We start from the raw sequence: 18918 nt of genomic DNA, 5'->3' as shown, positions 1-18918 counted from the left end.
ATCTATATTATCTATCTATATATTATATATAATATATAGATAGTAAATACAGATATATATTATATATATTCTGAGATGGCGTCTCTGTCACCCAGGCTGGAGTGCAGTGGCATGATCTCAGCTTACGATAACCTCCATCTCTTGGGTTCAAGTGATTCTCCTGCCTCAGCCTCCCAAGTTGCTGGGATTACAGGCATGTACCACCATGCCTAGCTAATTTTTTTTTTTTGCATTTTTAATAGAGATGGGGTTTCACCATGTTGGCCAGACTGGTCTCGAACTCCTGACCTCGGGTCATCCAGCCGCCTGGCCTCCCAAAGTGCTAGGGCTACAGGTGTGAACCACCATGCCTGGCCTGATGTGTGATTTCTGTTAAGTGTCCTTGGTATTCCCTGCTGATGTAGGTCAGCTCATTAAAGGTCCCCACACCCCTGCAGGCTGAGCAGCTTTAGGGGGCCCTCAGCTGAGGCTGGAGGTAGGAAAAAGCTGTCAGGAATGAGAAAGGGGCAGTCTATGACGCCTTCTCACTTTCCAGAAGGTGTTTCTTCAGCCAGACCACATGGTTTCTATATGGCACAAGGGCACAATGAGGGGCCAGGCCAGGAGAGCAGCCACATGCTGGGCCAGGCACCCCTGCCAGAGAAGGGGCAGTACAGTCCCAGTGACCCTCATCACCCCCGTCCACACCCTAGCTCTGCTGACTCTCGGTTCCCCCAAACATCCAGCATCCCCGCTGCCTCTGTAGTCAGGAGACACTGTCATCCAAAACAGGAAGGCCAAGGGCCCACCCCAGGCAGAAGCCAATCCAAAGTTCTGCTCTCATTTTAGTGCATCCCCCTGCCGGTGTTGTACGGAGTCTTCCTCTACATGGGCGTGGCCTCCCTGAATGGCATCCAGGTAAGGCTTTCCCTCCCCAGTCTGCATACCTGGAGTCAGCATTCCATGTCTGGTTCCATGTCACCAAGACTCCCCAATTCAGTTGTCCCCATTGTCCCCAATTATCCTAATTCAATGAAAGAACAATAGTAATGATACTGTCACTTACTGATACTACCAGGCAAAATAACTATGCTAGGCACTTCATCGGCCTTATATAATTTAATCTATGTAATTAGGTTATCTGATCCCCATTTTACAGTTGGGGATGGGAGGGTCAGAATTCAAAATCCAGAAGGAGCTGACTCCAGTGAGCATTTCACTGTACCTCTCTCTCTTCCCTAAGGCAACTACACAGAAGAAAACATTTTTGTTTTGTTCTGTATTTACCATGAAGTCCCAGAATTCTTAAACAGTTTGTGTTACAATTAACTTGCACTTTCCTTGAATATGGACAGTGTTCATCTCACCCAGGGCTCAGGATCCTTTCTCTAAGACCCCATTATGTATCTGTCTAGACACCTCCAGCTCCCCTCCCGTGCATCCTTAAGGCCGGAGCAGGGGTTTTCCCCTCTGAGACCCCACCCAGGAACCCCTTTCCCTAGTACTGGGGCCCAGCAGGCCCTCAGAGCCCAGCTACCTGGCTGAGCCCACACTGTCCCCCCAGTTCTGGGAACGCTGCAAGCTCTTCCTGATGCCAGCCAAGCACCAGCCGGACCACGCTTTCCTGCGACACGTGCCGCTGCGCCGGATCCACCTCTTCACCCTGGTGCAGATCCTCTGCCTGGCCGTACTCTGGATCCTCAAGTCCACGGTGGCTGCCATCATCTTCCCGGTCATGGTAAAGTGGGTGCGGGCTTCACCCTCCTGCCCAGCAGGTTGGCCTGGGCAAGAGGTGCAGTTCAACCTCCCCTCCGACCACCTCCTGCCTTCCCGTCAGCTGTGGCCTGGCTCCCTCGGGTCACAGAGGCTGGCACAGAATGACCCAATTAGAATTGTGAGTCCAGGTCAGATGGTGTGGGGTGGGGCAGAGAGGAGGCGGAGGAAGGAATGTCAGGGCCGCTCAGCAAGAATGCAAGAGTCACCCAACCTCCTGGCTCCAGGGAGGGACAGAGAAAGCAAATCAGTTCAACCAGGAGTTCCCACTGCCAAAATTCCAGCCAGTCTCAGAAGTCGATACATGCTAAATATAGATCTTTCCATCACTCAAGGTAGCTAAATTTGAAAAGCTAAATAGTGAAGAAGGGGGTAGGGGAAGAACTAGGGTCAGAGATCAAGAACGTCAAAACCCAGTGACAATATATATAAAGCCTGAGCTTGGGAAAGGTTACAGTTCTTTCGCTATTCTTGCAAATATTATATAAGTTTGAAATTATTCCAAAATAAGAAGTAAAAAGAACACGAAGCCAAAAACACGTTGCATTTGCCCTCTAAACTCACCGAGGCCACTGGCCCAGGCCCTTGCTAGGCACCTGGAGTGTGTCAGCGAATGTCTGGGGAAAGCCTGAGGGCTCTGGGGTAGGGGCCAAAGTAAGTACACTGAGGGGAACTTGGAGTGCGCACTCCTGGGAGGGTCTAGTCAACGGTCTCAACCCTGACTGCCCATGAAAATCAACCCAGACCACTCAAATCAGAATCTCTGGGACATCCAGACTTTGGTATTTTTATGGTCTACAGGTAAGCATAAACGTGTAGCCAGGGTTGAAAACCCCCACTGCAGGGAAAGGGAGATAGATCCTCCCCCTAGTGCCCTCATGGGCCTCAGAGCTGGTGAAGGGAAAGACAGTAGCAGTCTTGATTAGCCTTTACTGAGTGCTGTTCCATTGAGTCCATACCAGTCCCCGAAGCACTAGTAACCCCGCTTTACAGATGAGAAAGTGAGGCTCAGAGAGCATGAGTGAGTAAATCTGGACACACAACCAGACAGGGCAGAGTAAAACCCACATCCCCCACCTATTGATTTTTTTGTTGTTGAATTTGCATATGGTAAAATTCAGTGTGTGATTCTATGAGTTTTGGCAAATGAACAGAGTGGTAGTTTCACCATTAGTCACAATACAGAACAGCTCCAAAAGTTCCCTCTTGCTGCCCCTATACAGACAGCCTCTCTTGCCACCCTTCCCGCTAGCAACCACCAAGTTGTTTTCAGAGCCAGGATTCTTAAAACCCAGGTCTGTCTGACCCCCTCAGGCTGTACTTGCTCCCAAGTAGTGTCAGGGAGGAACCAGTATCGAATCCAGATGAATGTTCTTAGTGGGGAAAGAACAAAAAATTTGAATCCTCCCCAAAGAGCACTGCTTGTCCTTTAATTTCTTCATCCTGAACAGAACCAATTTGCTAAGCTTTCCCTTTAAAAATCCAGTTATTACAGTATACTTTATCCAACTTCTGTTAACAAAGAGGGCAGCAACTCTCAGAATTGGAGGCAGAAGGACAGTGGGTCTCGAAGTGTGACCTCTGGACCAGCAGCATCAACATCACTGAGAAACTGGTTAGAGACATAAATTCTAGGGCCTTACCTGACCTGCTAAATCAGAAACTGGGGGGATCCAGCAATTTGTGTATTAACAAGCCCTCCAGGTCCTGGTGCATGCTGAAGTTTGAGAACCAGTAATTTATTGTTTATTATTATTTTTTGAGACAGAGTCTTGCTCTGTTGCACAGGCTGGAGTGTAGTAGCATGATCTCGGCTCATTGCAACCTCCACCCCCCAGGTTCTAGCGCTTCTTCTGCCTCAGTCTCCTGAGTAGCTGGGACCACAGGCATGCGCCACCACACCTGGCTAATTTTTGTATTTTTAGTACAGACAGCGTTTCCCCATGTTGGCCAGGCTGGTCTCGAACTCCTGACCTCAGGGATTTGCCTGCCTTGGCCTCCCAAAATGCTGGGATTACAGGTGTGAGCCACCATGCCCAGCTGAGAACCACTAATTTAAAGAGTAACTGTAGTTCTCCAGCCCATGGCCTCCTCTGAGGCTCCCCACTTCAGCTGTCACAGGCCCTGTCCCTCTTGGTCACTGGCAGGCACAGTCACTCACCTGAGGAGAGGCCAGACGAGAGAAACCACAGTGGAGGGAAGGTGAATAATGGCTTATGGGAGCTTCGAGATGGCTCCAAAGACACCACAGAAAGTCCCTGAACTCAGCCGACTGAGGGAGAAAAAAATCTATCCCTGAGTTTGGGCATTGAGGCCACAGGTTTCTCCAAACTCTCAAAAAACTTTAGTCTCTCTCGCATCTCCTGCCACAGATCCTGGGCCTCATCATTGTTCGAAGGCTTCTGGATTTCATCTTTTCCCAGCACGACCTGGCCTGGATTGACAATATCCTCCCAGAGAAGGAAAAAAAGGAGACAGACAAGAAGAGGAAGAGAAAGAAAGGAGCCCACGAGGACTGTGATGAGGAGGTGGGAAAGAAGTGAGGCCGGGGCACAGAGGAGAAATCGCACGACCTTCCCTCCACTTTTGCCAGGGCTAGGGAGAGGGTGGCTTCTTGGGTGGCCTCCAGCATGCCTAGGCCCAGTCCAGGATGGGCTGGGCATTTGCTTGTCTTGGTCCGGGGTGCTGAGGGCTCTTCTGTTTATGTGAATATCCTCGAAGTGGGCCAGAGTGAATGAGACTCCTTGTCCAGGGAAAAGGTGACCAGCCATGCTCACTCTTCCCCTCACTATGGGCTTTAAGGCCATGATCACAGCAAGCGGGTTACTGCGGGAAGGGCCGGGAGGCAGCTCCAACATGGAAGGAGGTTATGAAGACTGACCTCCAAAGAGTGGAGCAGGCCTGGGGAGAGGCATCTAATGGGGACTTATAAGTAGACTGGAGTCCAGACAGGCAGGAGGGGCTGGGAACAAGCTTTGCTTTGCCATTCCCTAGGGTAATGGGGACAAAGATGGGGAAAGAGGCAGGTATCCTCACCAAATAGAGAGTGGCTACATTTCCCAGATGCCTAGAATAATATGGTTGCCCCATCTGCCCCCTCTTCTCCCATGCTCCCTTCCCATTTCTTTATATATATACATACATATAAAATTTATTGCATTTTAGGTTCTGGGGTACATGTAAAGAACATGCAGGATTGTTGCATAGGTACATACATGGCAATGGGGTTTGCTGCCTCCATCCCCATCACCTATATCTGGCATTTCTCCCCATGTTATTCCTCCCCAACTCCCTACCCCCCGCTGTCCCTTCCTTAGTCCCCCCCCACAGACCTCAGTGTGAGATGCTCCCCTCCCTGTGTCCATGTGTTCTCATTGTTCAACACCTGCCTATGAGTGAGAACATGCGGTGTTTGATTTTCTGTTCTTGTGTCAGTTTGGTGAGAATGATGGTTTCCAGGTTCATCCGTGTCCCTACAAAAGACATGAACTCATCTTTTTTTATGGCTGCATAATATTCCATGGTGTATATATGCCACATTTTCCCTGTCCTGTCTATCATCGATGGGCATTTGGGTTGGTCCCAAGTCTTTGCTATTGTAAACAGTGCTGCAGTGAACATACGTGTGCATGTGTCTTATAATAGAACGATTTATAATCCTTTGGATATATGCCCAGTAATGGGATTGCTGGTCAAATGGAATTTCTATTTCTGGGTCCCTGAGGAATCGCCATACTGTCTTCCACAATGGTTGAACTAATTTACACTCCCACTAACAGTGTAAAATTGTTCCTATTTCTCCACATCCTCTCCAGCATCTGTTGTCTCCAGATTTTTTAATGATCGCCTTTCTAACTGGTGTGAGATGGTATCTCAATGTTGTTTTGATTTGCACTTCTCTAATGACCAGTGATGATGAGCCTCATATATGCCTTCTTTAGAGAAGTATCTGTTTATATCCTTTGCCCACTTTGGGTTTGTTTGTTTTTTTCTTGTAAATCTGTTTTAGTTCTTTGTAGATTTTGGATATAAGTCCTTTGTCAGATGGGCAGCTTGCAAAAATTTTTTCCCATTCTGTTGGTTGCCAGTTCACTCTAATGATTGTTTCTTTTGCTGTGCAGAAGCTCTTAGGTCTCATTAGGTCTCATTTGTCTATTTTGGCTTTTGTTGCCAATGCTTTTGGTGTTTTAGTCATGAAGTCCTTGCCTATGCCTGTGTCCTGAATGGTTTTGCCTCGGTTTTCTTCTCGGGTTTTTATGGTGTTAAGTCTTATGTTTAAGTCTTTAATCCATCTGGAGTAAATTTTAATGTAAGATGTCAGGAAGGGGTCCAGTTTCTGCTTTCTGCACATGGCTAGCCAGTTTTCCCAACACCATTTATTAAACAGGGAATCCTTTCCCCATTGCTTTTGCTTAGAATTGACTTGGCTATGCAGGCTCTCTTTTGGCTCCATATGAAGTTTAAGGTGGTTTTTTCCAATTCTGTGAAGAAGGTTGTTGGTAGCTTGATGGGGATAGCATTGAATCTATAAATTACTTTGGGCAGTATGGCCATTTTCATGATATTGATTCTTCCTAACCACGAGCATGGAATGTTTCTCCATCTGTTTGTGTCCTCTCTTTTTTAGTTGAGCAGTGGTTTGTAGTTCTTCTTGAAGAGGTTCTTTACATTCTTTGTTAGTTGTATTCCTAGGTATTTTGTTCTCTTTGTAGCAATTGTGAATGGCAGTCCATTCTTGATTTGGCTCTCTTTAAGTCTGTTATTGGTGTATAGGAATGCTTGTGATTTTTGCACATTGATTTTGTATCCTGAGACTTTGCTGAAGTTGCTTATCAGTTTAAGGAGATTTTGGGCTGAGACGATGGGGTCTTCTAGATACACAATCATGTCATCTGCAAATAGAGACAATTTGACCTCCTCCTTTCCTAACTGAATACCCTTTATTTCTTTTTCTTGCCTGATTGCTCTGACTAGAACTTCCAATACTGTATTGAATAGGAGTGGTGAGAGAGGGCATCCTTGTCTAGTGCTGGATTTCAAAGGGAATGCTTCCAGTTTTTGCCCATTCAGTATGATATTGGCTGTGGGTTTGTCGTAAATAGCTTTTATTTTGAAACACATTCCGTCAATACCTAGTTTATTGAGAGTTTTTGGCATAAAGCGCTGTTGAATTTTGTCGAAGGCCTTCTCTGCATCTATTGAGATAATCATGTGATTTTTGTCTTTGGTCTATTTATGTGGTGAATTAAGTTTATAGACTTGTGTAAGCTACTGCAAATCAGTCCCTTCCCATTTCATCCCCAAAACACTCAGGGAGTCAACAGACAAGGGACCAGTCTGGAAATTATAGTGAATCACAAAACATGAGGCAGAAAGATTCTTAATATTCACGTATTCATTACATATGATGAAACTGTCCCTGCAAAAGGAAGTGGCTTACCCAAAATGGACATAGAGCTAAATTTCTAAGAGGGAATTAAGAAAATAATTCCTGACTTTGCTGATTTCTAATATGCTAAGCTGCCTGTGCCATCTCCTTATGCTGTGCCTGGCTCCCAATCTCCCAATTTGACCCAAACTCATGTCCCTGCATCCACCCTGTCCTGTTCTCATGATTTTGCCTCGTGCAGCTGAAACCTGTTCAAGGCAAATCCCTTCTGATTGGGCTGGTGGTGATTAAACCATCTTCTCATCAGTCAGAACTCCCCTGGTCCTTAATTAATGTGCTCTTCCAGGAAGAGTCCCATAATGCATGTGTTTTGTAGGATTTGTAAATGTGGGTTCTGAAAACAAAGAAACAGAGACTAAGTGCCTTTTAAAGGCAAATACTTCTTTCATTAATTCTTTCAATAAATATTTGAGTGGCTACCACATGCCAAGAACTATTACAGGGATGGGAAAAAGAAGCTCTGAATTATATATCAATGGAAAAACAGGATTTGATTTATACAAATTCATTTTACCTGTCTTTATAGCAACACAGTTATTGTGTGAAATTCATTCCCAAGTGACTGGTTGCTGTGACAGATAAAACTGTTTTGATGATAACATTCCTGGAAGAGCTCCACTCTGTCCAATGGCATGTGTGGGACACCGGGCTGTCAGTGGGCCCATTCCCTGTCAGTGGGCCCCAGAGTGTTTGCAGCAGTCGCTGTTTAGTCTAGAGGTGAAGAGAATGGTGGTTTGCACTGCCTATGGATGCATTTTCCATCTTGGCAAGAAAGCCAAGTTGTTGGCTGGGCACGGTGGTGCACATCTGTAATCCCAGCACTTTGGGAGGCTAAGGCAGGTGGATCACAAGGTCAGGAGTCCAAGGCCAGCCTGGCCAGCATGGTGAAAACTCATTTCTACTAAAAATAAAAAAAATTAGCCAGGCATGGTTGTGGGCACCTGTAATCCCAGCTACTCGGGAGGCTGAGTCAGAAGAATCACTTGAACCCAGGAGGTGGAGGTTGCAGTGAGCTGAGATCGCGCCACTGCACTCCAGCCTGGGCAATAGAGACTCTGGCTCAAAAAAAAAAAAAAAAAAATAAGAAAGAAAGCCAAGTTGTTGTGTTAGTGGTGTTTATCCTCTTTTCCCACTGTTTTTCTCCAGCCCCAGTTCCCTCCTCCCTCAGTTATAAAGATTCCCATGGAAAGTGTCCAATCAGATCCCCAAAATGGTATCCACTGCATTGCCAGTAAGTAAAACACATGATATCTCTCCCTTCCTCCTTATTACTAATCCTCTATGTCTTTCCCTGAGGAACTTTCATCTGTAACTCAGGAAGATTTAATCATTTTGGATGCTAGAGCAGCAGTCCCCAACTTTTTTGGCATAAAGGACAAATTTCGTGGAAGATTAACTTTTCCACAGACCAGTAGGGAAGTGGGGAATGGCCTTGGAATGAGACTGTTCTACCTCAGATTCTCTTAAGGAGTATGCAACCTAGATCCCACTCATGCCCAGTTCACAATAGGGTCCTCACCTTTATGAGAATCTATTGCCGCCATTGGTACCACTGAAGGTGGAGCACAGGGGTTAATGCTAATTTGCCCATGCTCACCTTCTACTGTGCAACCGGGTTCTGATACTGTTCTGTGACCTGGGGGTTGGGGACCCCTGTGCAACAAGACCCCTGTCTTAGGCAGAGACCAGAGAACTGGGCCACCAGGACTGGTACTCTAACCAGATGGAAGCCCCAGAGCAAAGCCTGCAGACTTGAATGACTAATCCTCACTTTAGTTGAAGAAAAATCCCTCATTCCCTTCTTTCCCCAGATCCCTGTGGCACTGCCTGGCCCTCCTCTGTTTTAAGACCACATCAGTCTAAACATGGCCCACTAGGCCTCGCATGTTTTCCAGTGGCTGTTGAAATGGTTGAGAGCTCAGAACCGAGCTTTCCCCTTTAGAGAAATAGGTATCATAGTACTTAAGTTATAAGTCAGGCAACACTGGAGGTCCCCGTGTTGGTTCCGCTGTGCCTCTGGGTCAATCCTCAGCACCTTCTGTCCACTGAGAGGAAGGCTGCCTGGGAGGGATTGGGCATTGCTTACAGAAATTCTGGGAGTTTCTATTACTGCCTTTAAGCCCTCCCAGCTTCAGCTCCCTATAGGTGGCCAGTCCTGTCATCCAAGCAACATAGCCTGTCATGAGTCTTCCAAAAGATCCCTACCTGAGTCCCAACCCCAGTGCTTCTAATAGAGGGCTTGCCACTCTCAAAGACAGATTAGGGGTGGGTAGCCAGGGTGAGCTTCCCATGGGCACTATCCATCATAGGTAGCTCAAGATCTTGAGTTTCTCAGACTCCTCCCCTGCTCACATTCATCCCTCTTCCCTGGCCCTCCCATGCCTCATACCCCCTAACCCCAGCTGAGAGCCCTCTGGGTGAAGGACTAACTAAACCAGAAGCCACACGTCACTGAGGCCCCATATTCCTCTTGCATAATGTTGGCCATAGGGTTAGAGAAGGAAAAGAGAGGAAATGGTGGGGGAAGCCTGGAGAAATATGGTGCTTAAACCTGTTCCACATCTGACATTTTCATTTTCCTGCCAGGAAAAAGATCTTCCAGTTGGAGTTACCCACTCTGATTCTTCCTTCAGTGACACAGAACTTGATCGAAGGTAAACACTGTTAGGTAGACTCCTTGGGTATTAGGTAAGAGACTAGGCAATGGCCAGGAAGTCAGAGGGTCTGGGATTTCCCAGGCTAACTGTCCTCTCAGAAGGTCCTTGCTGGCCCCAACTGGGAGACAAGGGTTGACAGACCTGACTCATCATTCAGAGCCAAAAAGCAAATGTGTCTTCTTACTGACATAACAACATGGTTACAACACAAAGGTGTTCAACTTTAGCAAAGGAAATTCTTATAGAAGATTAGGTAGAACACAAATTGAAAGTACATGTTGACAAAAAGAAAACAGAAAAACTAGGCATGGCTTAAGTGTAGTATCACTGCAAGCCAGGATAAATGAATGCAAAGGATCAAAACCTCAGGTACTCCGTAGAGTGAATGAACAGTAGGATTAATTAGCAAAGGTCAGAAAGGTCATGGAGGAAAGCCAACATCCGAGATCAGGTGGAGATGGGGACAGTCTAGAATAAGTTCAAGGCCAGTTGCCAGGAGCCCCCATGCCAACAATGTGATTCTGTTCTTCACAAGAAGCCACCCATGAAAAAGGTGAGACACCCTGATGACACACAGTGGGCTCAAACACAGAAAAGAGGAATTCAGAAGCAAGAAAGCCTTTACTTCATTTTCACTTGGGAAGATGGCAGGGGCAGTCCCACTCCTACCTAGTGCCCCAGAATGGACAGGAATCAAAAAGTAACTAGAGCACAGGTTATTCCGAGTCTAGAAGCAGATCACTCCAGACACAGAAAGCACTCATCCAAGAGTTTTTTGGGGGGAAACTGGGGGCAGGGGATATTCTGATTTGTAAGACAAAGCTGCTATCCCAATGCCAGGGTGAGACGACAGACTTTCCCTAGTTCAACCCTCCCTAAGCAGCAGTAGCAAGGATATTCTAGCCCAGAGGTGTCACCTGTCCAGTTACATTTCCGCCTTCCTTCTCATCCCATCTCAGGCTCCTATACCTGTAATGCCATTGATCTTTATACAGTGGTATACATGGGTGTTAGGAGAAAAAGCAGTCTATCTTATTTTCATTTATAAAATAATCTACATGAAATTAACTAACTGCTCCCAATTTCAGGCAGTAGAGAGAAAATTTGTACCAGGTTAGGGGTTTCCAAATTACACAAGGCCCTAAGACAAGGTCAGAAATGAAGACAGTTTGGTAACTGGAGATGGCATCTCCCGACCTCATTGATGTTTTACTGAATTTATGAAAATAGATGGGGGCAAAAACCACTAAACAGCAAGATTCTATTTCAGTGAAAGACTCTGCAAATTGATCTGGTTTAACAAACACTAAGCATCAGTGATCTACCAGGTGCAGTCCCCTGGAGATGTGGAAAGAAAGGCATGCAAACCAAGACAGAGCACCCTGTGCAAGAATAAGAGAGCAGACGAGGACAGCAGTCTAAGGAAGGCACTAGCCTCATCTCAAGAATCTATGAAAGAAACCAGAATCTGCCAGCCATAAAGCGGGACAGAGTAGAGAAAAGGCAAGCATTTTGGCTAGAGAACACAGGCCCGAAGTACCATTTGAAAACACACACACACGCACACACACGCCAAAGAGCAAAGAATACTGCGATGGATAGGGCAAACTAAGCAGGCCCGACTACAAACACAAAAGGCTGTGTTTGTGTTTGTGAGAAGACAGATACTCCTGTCTTCTCACGCCAAGGAGCTTAGATTCTTCTTTGAACAATCAGGAACCACCAAATTTGTGACTTAGAAAGTTCACCTTGGCAGCAATGTGAAGATAGGTTTACAGAGCGAGACCAGGTGGATGACTGTGGCTGAAGGCCAAGCCAATAGGAAACTGCTTGGTCTGGCATGTGCTGAGTTCAGAAGTGAGGACAGAACTATTTGCATTAGAGCCCTGCTCTGGGGGATGGGTTCAAAACACCAAGAACTACATAATCCTCTTTCCTACTTCTTGTTCAGCATCACCTTGCACTTCAAAATCTCCTGTCCAGCTTCACCTGCTTTCAACTACTCACGGAACCCAGTGTTCATGGTGCCACAGGTGAAGATAGAGATGGAGTCAGACTATGACTTCACAGACGTGGACAAATACCGAAGAGAAACTGACAGTGAGACCACTCTCTAGGATGAAGCAGCTTCAACAAGACTGGAGATGGAGGGCCTGGTTTAGTCTTAATTGGGAGGGTCTTAACTTATCTGTGCCTGTTTCCTTCTTTATCAAACAGAGGGAGTCCTGCCTCATAGAGAACTGGAGATCTGTTGATCAAAGTACTGCTTAGATGCAAAGCTCTCCCTTCCTTTTATAGTAATGAAAATACCTAAAGCTAAATATTATATTTTATTTTAAAATGCAGTCCAGCATAGAAATTCTAACACTAAGATAAAGGGGTAATAGTCAATTCATAATTTAAAGCAAATATCAATTTAAAATTGTTTAAAGGTTAGATTTAAATGTAGATGTTCTTGAACTCGTAATATAGTCTAATGTTACTAGACCATCTTCGGAATATTTGGCGATTTTGCATATTAAGAAATGCTGAAAAGATCCTATCTTTTCTGTCACATCCAGTTTCCTAAGCGTTGTATGAAAAGTTTGAACCGGCTGGGGGCGGTATCTCACGCCTGTAATCCTAGCACTTTGGGAAGCCAAGGTGGGTGGATCACAAGGTCAAGAGATCAAGACCATCCTGACCAATATGGTAAAACCCCCTCTACTAAAATACAAAAAATTAGCTGGCAGTGGCAGCGTGTGCCTGTAGTCCCAGCTACTCAGGAGGCTGATGCAGGAGAATCACTTGAGCCTGGGAGGCAGAAATTGCAGTGAGCCAAGATCACGCTACTGCACTCCAGCCTGGGCAACAGAGTGAGACTCCATCTCCAAAAAACAAAGTTTGAACAATCTGCATTATGGGCCTTGCTCCAGAAGTGTGACTGGGGCTTTCCCAGATTGAAAAGCCAGTTCCAAAACTCTGTTAATGACAGAATCAATGCATTTGAGTGGATAAATATTTCTAAAATAAAATAGTTCTTGTTAAAGTGAAATTTGAAACCACACGTTAAATCAACAAAATGATCATTTAAATTAGTATCACTGGTTTTCCATACCTGGAATCACATTTCTTTATACATTTGGGTAGGTTCTTCCTGCAAATTTTCAATGTTTATTCCCAAAGTCAAACTCTCATTCAGACAAATACAGGTTAGACAGAGGTAATGGCACATTTTACCTTAATAACTTTGCAATATTAATCAACCTAGTACTTTAAAGGAATGATTGGAAACTATTTGGGAAGATTAAAACCAGTTTCAATGAAGCAAAACTATTCCTCATGAAACTTGAGATCAGTCATTTTACCTTAAATCCACATTAATGAACACCAACCATGTTTGTTTAATGCCTATGATGTGCCTGACAGCCACAGTGCATCTGACTTACTTTCTCCCAAACAACTGATTAGGACCTTCAGTAAATCACTTTGGTTAGAGTTGTATTTGCTGAAGATGACAAATGCAGGTGCTTTTTTAAAGAAAAATGACACTAGATCATTAACACCTTGAATATCAGGACAGGTAATTGCCTCTGTAATCCCGAGTCTAATATAGTGCCTGGTCCGTAGAAAACTCTCAATAAGTGTTTGATTAATCTCAGAGCTCCCTTTCAAGGGATACTGCCAAGAGGTAAAGCTCTAAACCTCTACCATTCCTACTGATAGCAAAATTTCTTAGCTAATCTAGAACTATCCCCTATGCTTAAGTATAAATTCTTGCCAGGCACAGTGAGTGGCTCACACCTGTAATCCCACTACTTGGGAGTCTGAGGTGGGGGAATCAGTAGAGGTCAGTCAGGTCAAGACAAGCCTGGGCAACATAGTGAGACCCATCTCTAAACAAATGTTTAAAAATTAGCCAGGCATGCTGGCACAAGCCTGTAATCCAGCCATTTGGGAGGCTGAGGCAGAAGGATCATTTAAGCCCAGGAGTTCAAGGCTACAGTGAGCTATGATCATGCCACTGTACTCCAGCCAGGGAGACAGCTGGAGCCCATGTCTTATAAACAATAATAATTTTTTTAAAACTTGTCATCCGCACAAATCTTGGGGGAGCTAACAATCCACCCTTCACATTTCAGTTTTAAAACCTGGCTGATTTGGAATGGGACTTTGTCCAAATTAAATTGTAGAAATGCTATGGATTCAAGAGTAAACCTGCTTGATTAATCAAACAAGCTGGAAAACTATTGTTAATTTCTTTGTTGTAAATTGATCACTGTAACTTTACCTTACATGTCATTTGTATTTTGTATATACATGAACATTTTAACTTCCATAGCTTTTTAACAGGTTGACATAATACTTCTCATGCAGTAAGTCAATAATTTTCCCACTTGTAACTGTAATTCAATAAAATTCAATCCTGTCTGGTCATGTTGCTCCATGTTTAACAATCTAGGTAAGTAAGCAGGCATAGCTTATAGACATGAGCTATACTTCACTTACAGAAACATCATCTCCAGCAAACTATCTAAACTTCTTTCAATTCCAGAGAACTGTCAAAAGAGTAACACCAGCTGGCAGAAGAACAAGAAAGGTAAGTCAACTCAACTCTTCTTTCTTTCTGCTTCAAGCTGCCTAGAGCAGGAGCTACTTCTGCTTGCATGAAAGCCAAAGGCCAAAATGGTCAAGGAACCTATCCCCACCTCAAGTATTTCACAGATTAAGCTCCTAGCTTGGCACAACCTGTTAGGATATAAGACTGAAGGACTGGCCAGGTGTGATGGCTCACATCTATAATCCTAGCACTTTGGGAGGCCAAGGCAGGTGGATCACTTGAGGTCAGGAGTTCGAGACCAGCCTGGCCAATGTAATGAAACCCCATCTCTACTAAAAACACAAAAATTAGCTGGGCATGGTGGCATGCACCTGTAATCCCAGCTACTTGGAAGGCTGAGGCACAAGAATTGCTTGAACCTGAGAGGCAGAGATTGCAGTGAGCTGAGATCCACTGCATTCCAGTCTGGGCAACAGAGGGAGACTCAGTCTCAAAAAAAAAAAAAAAAAAAAAAAAAGAGGACTGGAGGACTAGGCTGGGCGTGGGCTCATGCCTGTAATCCCAGTCCTCTGGAAGGCTGAGGCAGGAGAATTGATTGCTTGAGGCCAGGAGTTTAATATCAGCCCAGACAATATAGCAAGAACTCATCTCTACATAAAAAAGAAAAAAATATATCTATTTAAGGCTATAGAAGTAAGTGTTACTGAATATAGCAATATCTACATTGATTACATTAGAGAAAAAAAAACTCTGGTTAGGTTGCAACTAGGAGTCATAGGAAGACAGAATTTCAGAAATTGATACCACACCAGACAGATGTATTTTATTAAAAAAGAGAAAATCTTTAATCAAAAAGTCTGATTAAATTCAGTATTAACTGAAATTCTTAAAAATTTTCTGGAAAAGTCAACAGGGTGGATCACAGAAAAGCAGGCAGCTGCTGACAGTTCTTTGGTGGAAAAGTAAGTTGCAAACTTACCTAAGCTGCCCAAATGATTATCAAGCCAAGTTTGTTTTTCAAAAATAGATTTTAAAATATAGCAAAGAAACTATACAATTCAAAAATTTAACAATGAAGTTAAAGTATATAGCAAAAAACAAATATGACAATACACATGAATAATGTATAAAAGAAGCCTTTCAATCCTAGAAAACTAAAATTGGGAGAACTTACTGAAGGGTAACAAACATAAAATGAGGACTAACAGCAAGAAACAATCCTAAACATTTTCCCAATGACTGACTAAGCCTTAAAAAGACAGCTTAGGAAAACAACATGTAGTTTTTTTTTCCTAGCAAATTCAGTTCTAGTTAGATAAATCTGGTTACCAATCAATACATATATAAATTAATTTCTTTCTACTCAATTACTACCATTTTTTTCTTTTGCACCTTTCCCCTAATTTCCTCTAGCAACACTTTTCCTTTGGTTTGATCAGCTGAACTCAAAAGGTTTGGTACCTAAAATGAGTATCAACTCTTATTGGAATAGCACTTGGGAAATGCAATCCTAGAAAAGGCAAATGTTTAACTGAGGGCTTGACAAAGTTAAGCGTCCATTCTTCATATGACAGTGTCTCCCATGTTCATCACTAGGTTAATGGCTGCACTTGGCTAGATCACATGACCCTGCAGAATACTGGAATGCTCCCTGGCGAGGTACTACAGGTGCGTGCACAAACATCCACCCATTTAAGCTTTTAATAAATACAAAGCATCCTTTTAAACAATTTCAGTAGAATAAATTAAAAATATTGCATTTCTATTGGCCTGCTTTGCTTCTTGAGCTGGCTTGGAGTGTTGTTCATGACACAGAAGACACAATAGTTAATTACTGGCTACTCCAAGCTCTTTAAGCTTCAGCACTTCCCGCTCTTCAAGCCTCAGCACCTTTTTTGCGGCAATAATGGTATTCTTCATTAGCATTGCCACTGTCATGGGGCCAACACCTCCAGGAACTGGAGTGATATAACCGGCTTTCTGTCTGACTCCTACATAGAAACAAGACAGGTAGGCTACTTCAATGATGGCAAAGGACATGTGTGTACTTTTATTACAAAAGAAGCATGCAAGGAAAAAGTAACATACATAAGTATAAAACTCAAAAAATCACATCTACATCATTCAAGGTTTTGTAAAAACACTAGTAAAATAACATGCACATAAAGAATTGTTCAAGGAATATTTATACATCTAAGTAACCTATAAAGAAATCTCTTAAAGAAACATACCTTGCTTATACCCATTACTGGAGACAGTAAAAAAAAAAAAAAGAAACATACCTACTAGGTTAACTGTGTGGGAGCTGTTAGTATAATAATAATACTCATTACCTCAAGACCTGCCTACAGCCTTTTCTTAATCTTAAGTTTAATTTGTCCAAAGCATCAAGCATAGTAATTTTAATTGAGAAGTTAAAAAAAAAAAAAACTAAAAAAAAGAAAAATTAAAGTGAAAATCCTTAAATAGCTAGGCATGGGTTTGACTGCTTTAATAAAAACAGAAGCTAGGAATAGGATTATTCATGCCCATAATCCCAGCACTTTGGGAGTCTGAGGTGGAGGGTGGGTGGGGAAGATTACTTGAGGCCAGGAGTTTGAAGCCAGCCTGGGCAGCATGGTAAAACCCCATCTCTACAAAAAATACAAAAATTAGCCAAGTGAGGTGGCATGTGCCTATAGTCCCAGCTACTCAGTAGGAGGCAGAAGCAGGAGAACTGCTTTGGCCCAGGAGGCAGGGGTTGCAGTGAGCTGAGATCACGCTACTCTACTCCAGCCTGGGCAACAGAGACCGCCCTGGCTCAAAAAAAAAAAAAAAGAAAAAGAAAAAGAAAGAAAGAGAGAGAGAGAAAGAAAAAGGATTATCAGCATAAAACTCAGATAAACATTCTATCTTAAGAACTGAAAGGAGAGGCTGAGGCAGGCGTATCACTTGAGGCCAGGAGTTTGAGACCAACCTGATCAACAAAGCCAAACTCATCTCTACTAAAAATACAAAAAATTAGCCAGGCGTGGTGGCACATGCCTATAATCCCAGCTACTCAGGTGGCTAAGGCAGGAGAATCACTTGAACCTAGAAGGCAGAGGCTGCAGTGAGCAGAGATTATGCCACGCCATTGCACTACAACCTGGGCAACAGAGTGAGACTCTGCCTCTGAAAAAGAACTGAGAAGAGAAATCTATTCCAATTATTTCAAGGATATGGCTTTTTCCGGGGCCATTTTAACTTTCTAGGTCTGTGATCTCTCAGTATGAAAATGAGAAATCTCTAACACTTTTTGGGAAACTGCATGGTTTAGAAAAATCATTTCATCAAATTTTCAAACTTGTTAAAAGTCAAGAAATTGTTTGAATTATGAAATAAGTCTAAGAAAAACAATTCCCTGAAAAGTTTATAACTGCTCTACATTATTGTGATAAAACACCTAAAATAATTTTAGAGTGGCTACAATTTTTAAAAGGTTTCTCTAATTCTTATGAAAAGCATACTAAGGGCAGGCACAGTGGCTCACGCCTGTAATCTCAGCACTTTGGGAGGCCAAGACAGGCTGATTACTTGAGGCCAGGAGTTCCAGACCACCCTGGCCAACATGGTAAAACCCTGTCTCTACTAAAAATACAAAAAATTAGCTGGGCGTGGTGGCACACGCCTGTAATCCTGGCTACTGGGGAGGCTTGAGGCACAAGAATCGCTTGAAGCTGTAAGGTAGAGGTTGCAGTGAGCCAAGATGGTGCCACTGCACTCCAGTCTGGGTGACAAAAGGAGATTGTCTCAAAAAAAATAATAAAATAAAAAGAAAAGCATACTGGCTGGGTGCAGTGGTTCACGCCTGTAATCCCAGCACTTTGGGAGGACAAGGCAGGTAGAACACCTGAGGTCAGGAATTCAAGACCAGCCTGACCAATATCTATGAAAAAGACAAAAATTGGCAGTGCATCCTGGGTCAGCGTAGCCATGGCGTCTCGTGTCCTTTCCTCCTGTGTCCACCGCCTGCCTGTGGCCTTCGCGCCGCTGCCCCGGGTCTCCATGCTGGTCGCTGCCCAGCCTTTCAGCACTGCTCTGTGCTCCACGGGGACCCGGACGAGGCCCGGGCCTTCGCAGCCAGCTGCAGTGCTCATGCAGGTCCCAGGTAGAGTTACACAGTTGTGCCGCCAGTATTGCGAAGCGCCCTCTTTGACATTAAGAGGACATCCAGGACCATGTTCTTTACATATTGAAACTCTATAACAAGATTGAGCCAGAGAAGCTTTGCATAAATTCTCATTTTATGAAAGACCTGGGCTTAGACCGTTTGGACCAAGTGGAGATTATCATGGCCATGGAAGACGAATTTGGGTTTGAAATTCCTGATTTAGATGCGGAAAAGTTAATATGTCCACAAGAAATTGTAGATTACATTGTAGATAAGAAGGATGTATATGAATAAAGTATCAGACCCTTTAGCTTTGTTGAGAGAGGACACAGATGATACTGATGAATGTCTGGCAGTGAGGACACAGTTCGGCATTATTGCTGGCTCT

General features: G+C 44.0%; 2 protein-coding genes and 1 pseudogene across 11 annotated transcripts in view; 2 read left to right on the top strand and 1 right to left on the bottom strand.

Annotated features, from left to right (window-relative positions):
• Positions 1 to 12536, top strand: part of SLC4A5 (solute carrier family 4 member 5) — a 136674-nt gene extending 124138 nt beyond the window's left edge. For 8 of the 9 annotated variants that reach the window (XM_037731420.1, XM_037731418.1, XM_037731416.1 and 5 more), the window contains 5 exons: positions 829 to 897; positions 1544 to 1717; positions 4125 to 4280; positions 9788 to 9855; positions 11810 to 12536. In XM_037731420.1, coding sequence (XP_037587348.1) covers positions 829 to 897; positions 1544 to 1717; positions 4125 to 4280; positions 9788 to 9855; positions 11810 to 11975 — 633 coding nt within the window. In that variant the 3' untranslated portion in view covers positions 11976 to 12536. Of the gene's footprint in view, positions 1 to 828; positions 898 to 1543; positions 1718 to 4124; positions 4281 to 8347; positions 8433 to 9787; positions 9856 to 11809 lie in introns of all 9 variants that reach the window. The other variant, XM_017508698.2, reaches the window with a different exon arrangement.
• A 2655-nt stretch (positions 12537 to 15191) lies between these two features.
• The window catches only part of MTHFD2 (methylenetetrahydrofolate dehydrogenase (NADP+ dependent) 2, methenyltetrahydrofolate cyclohydrolase), a 17195-nt gene continuing 13468 nt past the window's right edge, over positions 15192 to 18918 (bottom strand). The window contains exon 8 of one of the 2 annotated variants that reach the window (XM_017508702.2): positions 15192 to 16389. In XM_017508702.2, coding sequence (XP_017364191.1) covers positions 16226 to 16389 — 164 coding nt within the window. In that variant the 3' untranslated portion in view covers positions 15192 to 16225. The remainder of the gene's footprint in view (positions 16390 to 18918) is intronic. The other variant, XM_037731415.1, reaches the window with a different exon arrangement.
• On the top strand, positions 18338 to 18912 carry LOC108289301 (annotated as a pseudogene).

This window comes from Cebus imitator, unplaced genomic scaffold, assembly GCF_001604975.1.
Source record: "Cebus imitator isolate Cc_AM_T3 unplaced genomic scaffold, Cebus_imitator-1.0 Scaffold399, whole genome shotgun sequence".
In the NCBI taxonomy this organism is placed as follows: domain Eukaryota; kingdom Metazoa; phylum Chordata; class Mammalia; order Primates; family Cebidae; genus Cebus; species Cebus imitator.
This window is presented reverse-complemented; position numbering and strand designations above follow the sequence as displayed.